The sequence below is a fragment of the Anguilla rostrata genome, chromosome 10, assembly GCF_018555375.3.
Source record: "Anguilla rostrata isolate EN2019 chromosome 10, ASM1855537v3, whole genome shotgun sequence".
Lineage (NCBI taxonomy): Eukaryota > Metazoa > Chordata > Actinopteri > Anguilliformes > Anguillidae > Anguilla > Anguilla rostrata.
Window position 1 is genome coordinate 20,337,193 of NC_057942.1, and position 13,960 is coordinate 20,351,152.

Sequence of the window (13,960 nt, forward strand, 5' to 3'; positions counted from 1 at the left end):
CTGTGTGGTCCCAATATTTTTATATTTGCATACAATTGTTTGTACTGATCCTCGTGGTAACTTCAGTTGTTTGGAAATTCCTCCTAAGGAGGAACTGTGAAGGCTTGTGAAGGTCCACTGTTTTTTTTTTTTCTAAGGTCTTGGCTGAGTTGCTTGGATATTCCCATAGTATCAAGAGCAAAAAGGCAGTGGCTCTAAAGGTATGGCCTTGAATACAGCCACAGGTGCCAATTAACTCCTATTTATGACAGTTGACCAATCAGAAGCTTCTAAAAAGTCATTGCATCAATTTCTGATATCTTCCAGACTATTTAAAGAGACAGTCAACTTGGTATATGTAAGCTTTTGACCCACCGGAATTCTGATAGTGAATTAAAGCTGAAATAAATCTGTCTCTAATTGATTGTTTTAAAATTACCTCTGATGGAAACAAAGTAGATGCCCAAATTGACTTGCCAAAAGAAATGTATGGTAACATGAAATGTGCGGAGTTGTGAAAAACTGTGTTTGAATATCTTTAGCCTTGGTGTATTTAAACTTTTGGTCTAAACTGTATGTAACTGTTTGCCCAATATAGCACAATAAGCACAAGGAATTTAATTCTTCACGGCATACACAGCTATTTCTGACTTAATTTGTTTTAAGAGGGTAAACAATTAGCTGATTTTTGTGTTTAAAGGAATTAAATCAACAGCTTGTTAAAATTCTGGGATTGGAATTGTGGTTGTCCTTTCACAGAAACCCCACGAGGCACCGTCCACCTTCCGCCCTCTCTCAAATTCCTCAGCTCTATTTTCCATTCCTTCATCTCTCCAATTTTCCACAAAACAATTAGAAAAACAAGCGAAAGTAACCCAAACGCACCATCCTCTTGCTTTAGGTTGGCTGGCTTCCTGATCCGCAGTCAGGGAAACAGGAGTACATCTATGCACCAGAAGAAGAGAGAAATCTGCAGAATTAGTCGCACCACTGATAATCTGTAAAACATCAATTAGTTGAGAACATTTATAAATTATAATCCCACCATTACTATAAATGATTTTCAATTTTAATACACATATACATACTCTACATACTCAATAGTACGTGGACACCCCTTCTAATGAATGGGTTTGGCTACTTCAGCCACACCCATTGTTAACAGGTGCATAAAATCAAGCACACAGCCATGCAATCTCCATTGACAAACATTGGCAGTAGAACAGGTCATAGTGAAGAGCTCAGCGACTTTCAACGTGGCATTGTCATAGAATGCCACCTTTCCAACAAGTCAGTTCATCAAATTTCTGCCCTGCTACAGCTGCCCCAATCAGCTGTAAGTGCTGTTATTGTGAAGTGGAAATGTCAAGGAGCAACAACAGCTTGGCTGCAAAAAAAGTAGGCCACACAAGCTCACAGAACAAGATCGGCAATTGTTGAAGCGCGTAGCACATAAAAAATCGGTTGCCAACTATGAAAGTTGGTGGAGGAGTAATAATGGTCTGGGGTTGTTTTTCATGGTTTGGGCTAGGCCCCTTAGTTCTAGTGAATGGAAATATTAATGCTACAGCATAAAATTCTAGAGAATAGTGCACTTCCAACTTTGTGGCAACAGTTTGGGGAAGGCCCTTTCCTGTTTTAACATGAAGAGTGGAGGCTGTTACAGCAGCAAAGGGGGGTTCAACTCCATATTAACCTCTTAGCGCAAAGCCCCTAGTGGCGTGCCGAGATTACTAAACTCATTCGGTGCTACTGCAACCAAAGTGTGAGTTAAAAACAGAAACACATTGTTTTAGTTTCATTAGTAAACGATACACGACAACTATGCCGAATACAGCGTTTCGCAGTGCCACCATATTCGCTCTGGTCGTTCATTTAACACGCACCCCCTCCCTGCAGTCTCATCTACAAAACACCCCCCACCCTTGACATAATGGACAATATTGTCTATCTTGTCATTCATAAAAATATTCTTTCACCACTAAAAAATCGTATTCCATCATAGCAACAAGATAAACCCGACAATAGCCTTAAGATATGCCTATACAGCATATATATATATATATATATATATATATATATATATAGTATTATATATACGAGGTGTGGCTATTAAATAATGAGACTAATGCTGTAATTCAATTTTAATTGAACACCGCTGCATTCTGGTCATCCACTGATCAAAGCAGTGCAGTAGGTCTTCTTTTAGTTGTCTCAGAAGCTCCGTCGTTTTCTTCTTCACTTCTGGAACAGACTCGAAACGGGTTCCCTTGAGTGCAGACTTGATTTTAGGGAAAACAAAAAAGTTGCATGGTGCTAGATCAGGTGAATAGGGAGGGTGGTCAAGTACTTTTCCTTAAAATCAAGTCTGCACTCAAGGGAACCTGTTTGAAGTCTGCTCCAGAAGTGAAGAAGAAAACGACGGAGCTTCTGAGACAACGAACAGAAGAAGACCTACTGCACTGCTTTGATCAGTGGAAGACCAGAATGCAGAGGTGTGTAGTTGCAGAAGGGGAATATATTGAAAGGAAAAGGAACTGAAACTTAATGAAGTTTTTTTCATTAAAATTGAATTACAGCATTAGTCTCATTATTTAATAGCCACACTATATATATATATATATATATATATATATATATATATATATATACACAGTGAGCACCATAATTCATTGGACAGTGACACATTTTTTGTTATTTTGGTTCTGTACTCTAGCACTTTGAGTTTTAAAGGATACAATGACGATGAGGTTGAAGTGCAGACTTTCAGCTTTAATTTGAGGGTATTTTCATCCATATCGGATGAACCGTTTAGAAATGACAGCACTTTTTGTACATGGTCCCCCCATTTTAAGGTACTACAAGTATTTGTTGAATTGGCTTCACAGATGTGTTTCATTAGGCAGGTGTATTCATTTGTGTCGTTAGTGAATGCATAAGAGAGCTGTTCATGTCTAGTCTTGATTCTAGACTTTGAAATTGCCTTTGGAGATTGTTGTTGGGGTGTGACAACATGAGGAAGACAGCAGTGTCGATGAAAATTAAGCTGACCGTCATAAGGCTCAGAAATGAAAATCAATCGATCAGGAACATTGCAAAAACCCTGGGCATGCCCAAGTCACTAGTTTGGTTCATCATTAACAAGAAAAAAACAACTGGTGAACTCAATTATTTCAAAAGACCCGGTAGACCGAAGAAGACCACTGTAGTGGATGACCGGAGAATACTCTCTATGGTGAAGAAAACCCCCCTGACAACAGCCCAACAGATCAAAAACACTCTCCTGGATGCAGGTGTAGATGTGTCAAAGTCTACCATGCATACAAGACTACACCAGCAGGACTACACTACAAGATGCAAACCACTGATAAGCCTGAAGAACAGAAAGGCGAGATTACAGTTTGCTAAAAAGCACCTATAAGAGCCCCAAGAGTTCTGGAACAAAGTCTTGTGGACAGATGAGACAAAGATTAACATGTACCAGAGTGATGGAAAGAGGAAAGTGTGGAGAAAAAAAGGAAATGCCCATGATCCAAAGCATACCACCTCATCCATGAGACATGGTGGAGGGGGTGTTGTGGCTTGGTCCTGTATGGCTGCCAGTGGAACGGACTCACTTGTCTTCATCGATGATGTGACTGCAGACAGAAGTAGAACAATGAATTCTGAAGTCTACAGAAATATTTTATCTGCTCAGATAAAACCAAATGCCTCCAAACTCATTGGACGGCACGTCATCATGCAACAAGACAATGACCCGAAACATACTGCTAGAGCAACAAAGGGGTTTTTGATGACCAATAAGTGGAAAATCCTTGACTGGCCGAGTCAATCACCGGATTTGAATCCAACAGAACATGCATTTTACATGCTGAAGAGGAGACTGAAGGCAAAAAGTCCCTGAAACAAGCAGGAACTGAAGATGGCTGCAGTATAGGCCTGGCAGAGCATCACCAGGGAAGATACCCAGCGTCTGGTGATGTCTAGGCATCGCAGACTTCAAGCAGTCATTGCATGCAAAGGATACGCGACCAAATATTAAAAATGATTACTTTATTCTACATTATGTTAAACTGTCCAATATTTTTGATGCCCGAAAATGGGGGGGACTATGTACAAAAGGTTCTATAATTTCTAAATGGTTCATCCGATATGTATGAAAATACCTACAAATTAAAGCTGGCAGTCTGCACTTCATGGTCATTGTATCTTTTCAAACTCAAATTGCTAGAGTACAGAACCAAAATAACTAAAAATGTTTCACTGTCCAATGAATTATGGTGCTCACTGTATAACGCTCGCTTGTTGATCTCACGGATTCTCGATTGAACCCCATGATGGACTCCCTTCATGTTGGCACCATTATCGTAACACTGTCCTCTACAGTGTTCGATTTCTGTGTTATCCTCAGCAAGTCAATCGAGTAGCATATTGGTAAGTCCCTCTCCAGTTGTGTTTTCAATCGTAACAAACTCTAAAAAGCATTCATGGACCTCTACTTTGTTTTCATTAGTTGAAACATATCTGATCATAAGAGACAGCTGCTCTTTGTGCGATATATCTGGAGTGCAGTCCATTAACACACTGTAATATGGAGCTGTTTGCACATTGTGTCTGATTTTCTTTAAAACAGCATCTGCTAATAACGTAATAAATTCATTCTGGCTATCTTTACTGAGATAGTGGACTTTACTGTTCTGAGCCCATCTTAAATGGTCAGCCATGACTGGGTCATATTTAGCTAAAAGTTTGATGAGCTTCATATAATTGCCATTATTTTCTGCATACAAGGTATCAACGCTTCCGCAAAGCACAGCATGCCAGCGTGCTCTCTCCTTCTCCATCTCGTTTTGAACACGATTATCAATAGCGCAATTCTTCAGAAGTCTGGATTCCAGTGTTTTCCACTTAATGAAATTTTTCAAGTGAGATCTTGTGTTCATAATTTGCAGACATAAAGTGGCACCCATCAGTTTGAGGGAATTCAAAATCAGTGTCTTTGAGCTGCTTAGGTTTCTGACGCACAATGTCATCTCATAAAACGTGTGACATTACATCAGGCCACAATGCTGGATCAAAATAATCAATAGCAATAACGTTAACGTTACCATGTAAATCGCTAGTACTGGTCTCCGTTGCTAGTGGCTCTGCTGATTCTTCTGGCCCTGCACCGGTACACAGAGTTGCCATGCGTGTTTGTTCTGGGGTAACGTTAGCCTCCGTTTGAGTTGCATCTGACGGCAGTGACGTGGACGGTGTCGCCTCAGGTTGAGGTGCATTTACCGTGGATGGTTCAGGCTCCAGGGAAGCCTCAGCTTGGGGTAACGTTACATCTGCCGATAGCGATGCTGTCTCCAGAATCGGAATGTCCGGAACGTTAGCATTACTAGCATCGTCTCCAATAGAAGCCGTGGGCAACAAATTCGCCGCTGGTACTGCGCCTGTGAACCACGCTGAATAGACCTTTTTGGCATTTCTTGCCTCTTTTTCTGTATTTTCAAGTCTTCTTTTATTGTCTTTTGCTTTTGAAAGCTCGATTTTGACTTCTGCATTGTTGAGAAATAACTGTCAACAAACGTGTAAGCTACGTTAGCTAACGTTACTGTAATCTTTGTATGTTCAGTGATGCACACAGCCGCAATCAAAAACCTAATAATGAAAGCTGTTATCTGACGGAGACCCCCTGCGGTTACCGGGCACGCCCTCATTATCAACATATTGTTCTCTGATTAGACAAAATGTGTAGTTACTTTTCAGAGCTGAGATGTTACGAGGAGTTTGCGCAAAGGCTATTCAATGCGTTTCCCCCACCATTTCAACAGGCCCTATCGGGCCCCTGTGCAATTGCATTTGCATACCCGCTAGTGCCGGCTCTGGGAGTACCTGCCAAAAAGGTTAAAAGTTTGTGCAAGTATCTCACCAAATGGGAGGAGGCTTATCCGTACTTAATGAAGAGCAAAGTCGGTCAAAGTCATTCTTTTTGTAAAATATGCCACACTGATTTTAGTGTATCACACGGAGGAAAAAGCGATGTGAGCCAGCATGACAAATCTGCCATGCATAAGCGCGCCCAAGTGGCACAGAAACATGCCCCGCCAATGACTGCATTTATAACTAGAAACATTTCTGAGGCAGATCAAGTGACCAAAGCTGAGCTGAAAATGTCAATGCTTTGCGCCAAAAATAATGTGGCCTTCAGCTTTTGCGATGATTTCAACCGTAGTGTAGCAGACATGTTCCCCGACTCTGCCATCATTCGGAAGTACTCAGCGGGAAAAACGAAAGCCTCGCAACTCATCAAAGGTAAGATATGGCTACGTTAAGGCTAGCCACATAGCTACTACTACCACTTACTTATTTTGAATGGTTAAACAGGTACAAAACGTATTTGAATGTACTTAATATATTATAACATTTGAGAACCAAAGATAATTATTATTTTAATAAGCTTGATCTTAAAGCTATATAGGGGGGATTTTCCAGGCTTCAGTAATTTGTGGTAGTTTAGGCAATGTGTTAGGAAATAGACTGTTGCTTCAAAATAAAAAGGACAATCTAATTGAATCCTTGCTAATGTTCCCATATTGTAGCCTAATTACTGGACACTTTTGCTTAACAGGTGCCATAGCTGTGGAGCTTGATAAGGACGTAGCAAGTATATGTAAATCTCAGCCTTTTTCATTGCTGTGCGACAAATCAAACAAAAGAAAAACCGACAAAGAATTTGTCATACTTGCAAGAATTTATGATGAGTACAATCTTGAGGTGACAACGAAGTTCCCTGAAATACCCATATGCAATGTGGGTAATGCTGAAAACTTATATGAAAAGTTGCCTGAAGCATTGAGGACCTAGTTTGCATTTAATTATAACAGCTAGAGTATTTTTATTTCAGTTTCATTTGATCAAAGTTTACATAGCAGCTTTTGTCAGGTTATTTTGTGCATATTTTTTTGTTTTCCTGTTTCCAATAGCAAAAGAGGCATTCCATGGGAGAACCTCATTGCCTTCAACTCTGATAATGCAAGTGTAATGAAAGGCAGACACAATTCAGTTATTAGCAGACTAAGAGGAAGGCAGCCTAATGTCCAGGACCTTTGGCTGCATTTGCCACCTTATCCATCTTGCCACTGGTTGTGGCATCAAAGCAGCCAAACATCCAGTGAAGGACATTTTGGTTGGGATATACACCCACTTTGACAAAAGGTAAATGTAAAAATGTATACTATTTCTCTCTTGCCTACCCCCATCTCTCTCTCCCTCTCTCTCAATTATGCTCACACACACACTCTTTCTCCCTCACACACACCCTCATAACTCTAATCTCATAATTACACCATGAGCAATCTGAGACCTCTTACAATACTCAAAATTATTCTCATTTTCAGTGCAAAGAGGTGTGAGCTCTACAAGGAGTTTGACAACTCCTTGTAGACTCCTTGACTCTGACAACCTGAAGCTGCTGAGGTACTGCAGTACCAGATGGCTCAGTGTGCTTACATGCATACAGAGAGTACTTAACCAGTGGGATGCTCTACAGCAGTGGTTCTCAACTGGTCGGTAGCGACCCAAAAATGGGTCGTGGGGCCATTTTGAGTGGGTCGCGAATGTGTACGTCCAAAGAAAAAAAAGTTGAGGGAAAAAGTCTTCAGAATTTCTGATGTGGCGCTTTTATTTTGAAGGACATACGTTTCCCATGACGCAGAGTGTGTGCAGTAGCGTTTGCTGCCAGCGTTGTTATGACAGTAACATTCGAGCATTTGTAAACATGGCGAAACACAAATACGACACCGACTACATTGAATATGGGTTTTCTTACATTGAGGACAACAGAGAGGGACCAAAACCTCAGTGTGTTGTGTGCAGCGAAGTGCTGGCACAGGAAAGCATGAAGCCATCAAAAACGAAACACCATTTAGAAACGAAACACTCCGCTTATAAAGACAAACCTGTTGAGTACTTTCAAAGACGACTCCAGGAGCTGAGGGCATTGCAAAAGTGCCTAACGTCTTCATGTTCGAAGCAAGAGCAGGCACTCCGTGCATCTTACCACATAGCTCACCGTATTGCCAAGTCCAAGAAGCCCCACACAATTGCAGAAGACCTTATTTTACCTGCAGCCGTTCACATGGTCAGAGAGGTGCTGGATCAATCTGCTGTGGATAAACTGAAGACCATACCACTGTCGAATGATTCCATAAGTAGGCGGATTGAAGAAATGTCCGATGACATCAAACAACAGACCACAGCTCGCGTCAAGGCAAGTGCTCACTATGCATTACAGATGGACAAATCCACAGACATCGCTAACCATGCGATTTTACTTGTTTATGTGAGGCATGTGTGGGAAGGGGTCCTGCAGGAGCAATTTCTCTGCACTAGAGATCTTCCCACCACTACAACTGCAGAGGACATTTTCAGTACTGTGGATTTGTACTTGGGTTCGGTGGGCCTAAGCTGGGATATGTACGTTGGAATCACAACTGATGGCGCTGCCTCCATGACCGGAAAACATTCAGGGGTGGTGAAGAGAATACTTGAAAAGGCACCGAATGCGACTTGGAACCATTGTTTTTTGCATCGAGAGGCCTTAGCAGCCAAGGATATGGTGCAAGTGCTTCATGAAACTTTGAAAGATGTCATCAAAGTGGTGAACCACATTAAACGGAGCGCCAAGAACACCTGATGCTTTCAAAAGCTGTGCAAAGACCTGGGCAGTGAGCATGTACAGGTACTGTATCATACGGAAGTTCGCTGGCTTTCGAGGGGAAAGGTACTCTCACGCTTCTGCGAACTTAGAACAGAAATCGCAGCCTTCCTTTTGGTGAACAACTCACCTCTTGCCGACCTGTTTAGCGACGATGTGTGGCTCACACAAGTTGCTTATCTCGCTGATGTGTTCGAACAGTTAAACACATTAAATGTGTCTATGCAAGCGAGGGGGCACGATGTTTTTGAACAGTCTGAGAAAATCGAGGCGTTCAAAAAGAAGATCGCATTGTGGGCGAATCATGTTTCCAAAAATAGGCTTGACATGTTTCCCAATGCTTGTCGTGAGGCACAACAACTGGACACCGCAGGCAAAAATGCTCTGAAGAAAACTGTGACGGCACATCTCACTAAACTGCAGGATCGGTTTAACGACTACTTCCTGGAGAAACGCGGGGATGATGACTGGGTACGCGATCCCTTCGGAATCGATATGGAAAGTGTCACGTTGCCAAGCAATGAAGAGAGTCAGCTGGTGGAGCTCTCATGTGATCGGATGCTGAAAAAGAAATTCACTGAGGTAAGCCTCCCCCAGTTCTGGTGCAGTACTGTGATGACTGAGTATCCATCCCTCGCCACCCATGCAATCAAAATCATCCTACCATTCAGCACTACCTATCTTTGTGAAAGTAGCTTCTCAGCTCTGCTCCAGCTGAAGACAAAGCAGAGGAACAGATTGGACATTGAGCACGACCTCAGAGTTGCTTTGTCTACCATCACCCCAGACTTTGAGACTCTTTTCAGGAGCAAAAAGCATCCCCAGTTATCCCATTAGTTCCCCCAAACATAGGTCTGTTATGTCAGCCTTGTGGTGAAGGGTTCAAGTAAAGTGCTACTGAATATTCTTCATAATACAGTGCTGTTCAGTATGTATCCCCTGATAGGCTAATCTCTGCTACAGTTAAATTTAGATTCTTGAAACTTGATGAGCATCACCAGTTTAACTTGTTTAAAAAGCACATATACCCGTAATTCAAGATAAGTCTGCCTTTTTTTATTTAATTCAAGAAAAGTCAGCCTTTTTATTTCATACAGTTCAATTTAGATTCTTGAAACTTGATGAGCATCACCAGTTTAACTTGTTTAAAAAGCATATATGCCTGTATTTCAAGATAAGTCTGCCTTTTTATTATGGGTTTTTAGCCCTAGTTGCACTTTTTTTGTTTATTTCATGCTTTAAAAAGTGCATGAAGGCATTGTGTATTACTGCACTATTATTTTGTGAAATAAATTTGGGTGGTTCAAAAATTTCAGAAATTTGGGTCGCGACTTAATGACTAAGGATAAATGTGGGTCCTGAGGCTAGACCAGTTGAGAACCACTGCTCTACAGGTAGGATTGTAATAGTAAACTCCACTCATCATATCTCCACAATTTATTATGGTATGTTTCCATTGCATTTTTTCACCATATATTGCCACCCTATATCCCTATATATAGGCTATATACTTTGACAGTCATGAGGAGATGGAGAGGAATGCCAAAGTTTGTGATCTGGCAAGCCATCTCCATGGTCCAGTTATGGAAACATACTTTATGTTCCTGAGTGTTGCCCTTAAGCCTTTAGCTGAATTTAATATTGCCTTTCAGGTGGGTGTCATGACTTCTTGGGATAATGTCAGAATAATAGATTAATAATCACATATGATAATGCTTATTATTTCACTTAGGGCTGGATGATATGGCCAAAAATGTTATCACAATATGTTTTTTTATATTGATCAATGACGATAATTATCACGATACATATTTATGAATAATAATAATGCTCAATTTACTGTTTTAAGAGTATTCTCCTTAGAAACCAGAAGGTTAATTATGGTTTAATATACAATTATTTATTATCAGAACGAATAGGTGACAAACATTCAACAGAACCAACATGGCTTTACGTTAAACACGGAATAAATAAAATAAAACAATAAATATGTAAACAACTGCTGTGATTCGAAACACATCAGATGCCAGGTTTCAAACGTCTCTCAAACATTTTAGAGGTAGTATACTGAACATTGATAAAATAAAATAAAATATGTAAACAACTGCTGTGATTCCCATCACATCAAATGCCTTGTTTCAAAAGTCTCTCAAACATTTTAGAGATAGTATACTGAACATTGATTAAAAATAAAACAATAAATATGTAAACAACTGCTGTGATTCCCATCACATCAAGTGCCTTGTTTCAAACGTCTCTCAAACATTTTAGAGGTAGTATACTGAACATTGATTAAAGAAAATAAAATAAAAACTTAAATGTTGAGGATGATTATGCTACTGTAGATTCTTTGAATATTGCACATTCTTGGCAACTTCACTACAAGTTTCTTGCAAGAAAGACTAATCTGTCGACTGTCTCAGGCTTTATAGCTGCCCTATGGTAGGACACAATGTTGCCACCTGTGCTAAAAGCACGCTCTGAGGGGGAACAGGTGGCAGGTATGCAAAGGTAGCGTTTTGCCAGGCAGCTCACTCTGGGAAAGGATGTTCCATGGATCTTCCACCATGCCAGGGGATTGGTATCACTGTCTGCATCAGGAGCTAGCAGGTAGTTGTTCAGTTCAGCTTCAATAGCCTGCTGTTCTGTAAGACCTGATGTGGTGCTGGTGTAGTATTTTTTTTTTTAAACTACCCAGTGTCTTCTTCTGCTTCTTTTCTGGTGTAGGTGCGGCTGCAGCAGCTCCTCCCTCAGCTCCTGCTTCTGTGTCTCCTCCCTCTGCTCCTGCTTCTGTGGCTCCTGTTCCTTTCTCTTCCAACATCTCAGTCATGGCTCTGGCTTTTATGGTGTCAATCTTCTCCTCCTTTATGTAATCGGTCTTGAATCTAGGATCTACCAGTGATGCCACGTCCAGGAGGTCCATCAGTGATCATGTCACCATATTTCTCGTTTAAATATTCAATGACCACTGTCTTGATGGTTTTGGTTAGCTCACTGTCATCATTGTCATGCTTTAACACCTCCTCATTGAAAAGTTGCAGGACTGGTTTGAGGTAAGATACACTGACATATTCTTCCCCAGAGAGGGCATCGGTGAAGTCTAGAAGTAGATTTAGTGCCTTGTGGAATGACTCAAGAACAACAATATCCTGCCACGTGGGAACCAAATGCTGGTCTTTTTGTCAGCTGACAAGACCTGTGCGATGGCCTTCTCTTGTTCCAGCACTCTCTCTACCATCTTTTGACGTGACCCCCATCTTGTAGGCGACTCTATGACCATCTTGTGAGTTTGAGCTCCTCTTTTTGCTGCTGCCAGGTCTCTCTTCTTCCAAGAGAAGGAGAAGGCACTAACCACTCTTTTACATATTCCAACTGCTCTTTCAATCCTCTTGTCTCTACCACTTCTCTCTGAAGATACATAGAAAGTCAATATAGAAAATATGTTAAATAAGACTCAGCAACAGTCACTGATGACATGAAGAAATAAAAATAAAAATATCACAACACTACACTAGTATAGCCAACACTACAATTAAATAAAACTAATAGCATTTTAGAATACTGGACAGAGGTTAAATAATTAATGACATGAAATGGCTTTTGAAACTTTAATTATTTAGGGATAACACTGGTGTTATTTAATGTTTTCCTTATTTTACATCATTGTTTTTAGTGAGTCTAAAATTACTGTCCATTCAGCTGCTCATTGCCTTAGATACAGGGTCCCACTGGGTCCCATTCTATCGAGAAAATCATTAAAAATGGATTCCACAGGCAAACAGTTAACGTTTATCAAACCAGTATATTTGTGTGAAAAATCTGTATATTGCTTTTATTAACAAAGTAACGTTATAATCGGTAGAATGTTATTTTTCCTCTTTACTTTGGGTGGCAGTAGTGAGTCAAAACCAAACGGGCAGTGCTAACTGAGCATCATCAGCATTTAGCATTACTTTCCAAGTCGTTTCGGTAATGATTCAATACACAGCTGTTTTATTGTGATGGATTATGACGATCATGGACTTTGCGTAACAATGCTGCATGTTTTTGGTGCTTTTCGGATCCAATGGCTTCTGTAATCTAAACAACACGAACTTGGGAATCTACCGTTACAGCTGATGAATGCTGCCAATTAACAGGTTGGTTGACACTTACTAAATACATACAATGTCATTAATGGAAAGATTAAATAACACCAGCGTTATCCTTTAACCTATTGACACCTTAATGAATAATAAGATAGTAGGCCATAAATAATTATAAGATACGTGTACAAATGTTTCACGGCACATCTCACTTAATAGTTAATAGCTTACCAATGGCTCGATGGAGCCGGTGGCCAAAACACTGCAGTCGTGTCCAATTGTTTAATGAAACAGCCTTCACTATGTTTGCACCACTGTCAGTTGTAATGCACACCTGGCGGTCCTCGCTGAGTCCCCATGACGCGAGTGCTTCCACAAGCCCCTGGGCAATTATCTCCGCGGTGTGATCGTCTAGAGAATATGCTGTTTGAAGGCATCTGCTTTGAAGATTCCATTCCTTGTCGACGTAGTGTATTGTGAGACTCATGTATGGTTCGGACGTGCGACTAGACCACATATCAGTGGTGGTAGTGAAGTGAGTGACATTTCTGAGCTGCTCTTCCAACTTTCCCCTACACTCTGCATACAGCTGAGGGAGTGATTTTTTGGAAAAATATTTTCGCCCAGGCAGTGCGTACTTAGCATCTATGACACTCATTAGCTTCTTGAAGCCCTGTTTTTCAACCGTGCTTATAGGCATCATATCTTTAGCGATACAGTACGTAATTGCGCTGGTTATTTCTTTGTATCGCTTTGATTTCTTTTCATATGGGGTAATGGCTGAAAAAGCAGATAGAATTGTTGGTTGTCGAACTTCGGAAGTTTGACTAGCAGTAGGGCTGGGCTGTTGGCTACTACTTGAGGGGAGGCTGACGCTAGCATGATAGCGCAAACTCAAGCTTTCGGAGTGCTCTGTGGGGTGGTGCCTTTTGAGATGGTGGAAGAGGTTGGTGGTGTTTCCCGTTCTGCTGAGGACTGGTCGCCGACATATTTTGCACCTAATGCTGGTCTGTGCTTGGTCAGACTTCAGGTAGCCAAACGATTTCCAAATAACCGAAGTGGTATGACCTTTCTTCGGAACAATTTCTTCGTCTTTGGCGACAGTTTCCTTGCACTCGGTTTCGCTCCCGCTCATTTTCTTCTGAGTAGGCTACTCCACACAGGCGGTCATTCTGAGTTGTTGTGAGTG

The 13,960-nt window shown here is 41.0% G+C and overlaps 1 protein-coding gene across 2 annotated transcripts in view; it reads right to left on the minus strand.

Annotated features, from left to right (window-relative positions):
* The window catches only part of LOC135233753 (E3 SUMO-protein ligase ZBED1-like), a 46,716-nt gene that overhangs the window by 18,482 nt on the left and 14,274 nt on the right, over positions 1-13,960 (minus strand). Inside the window, exon 3 of one of the 2 annotated variants that reach the window (XM_064297613.1) lies at positions 865-924. In XM_064297613.1, coding sequence (XP_064153683.1) covers positions 865-867 — 3 coding nt within the window. In that variant the 5' untranslated portion in view covers positions 868-924. Of the gene's footprint in view, positions 1-864; positions 13,943-13,960 lie in introns of those variants that run through there. The other variant, XM_064297612.1, reaches the window with a different exon arrangement.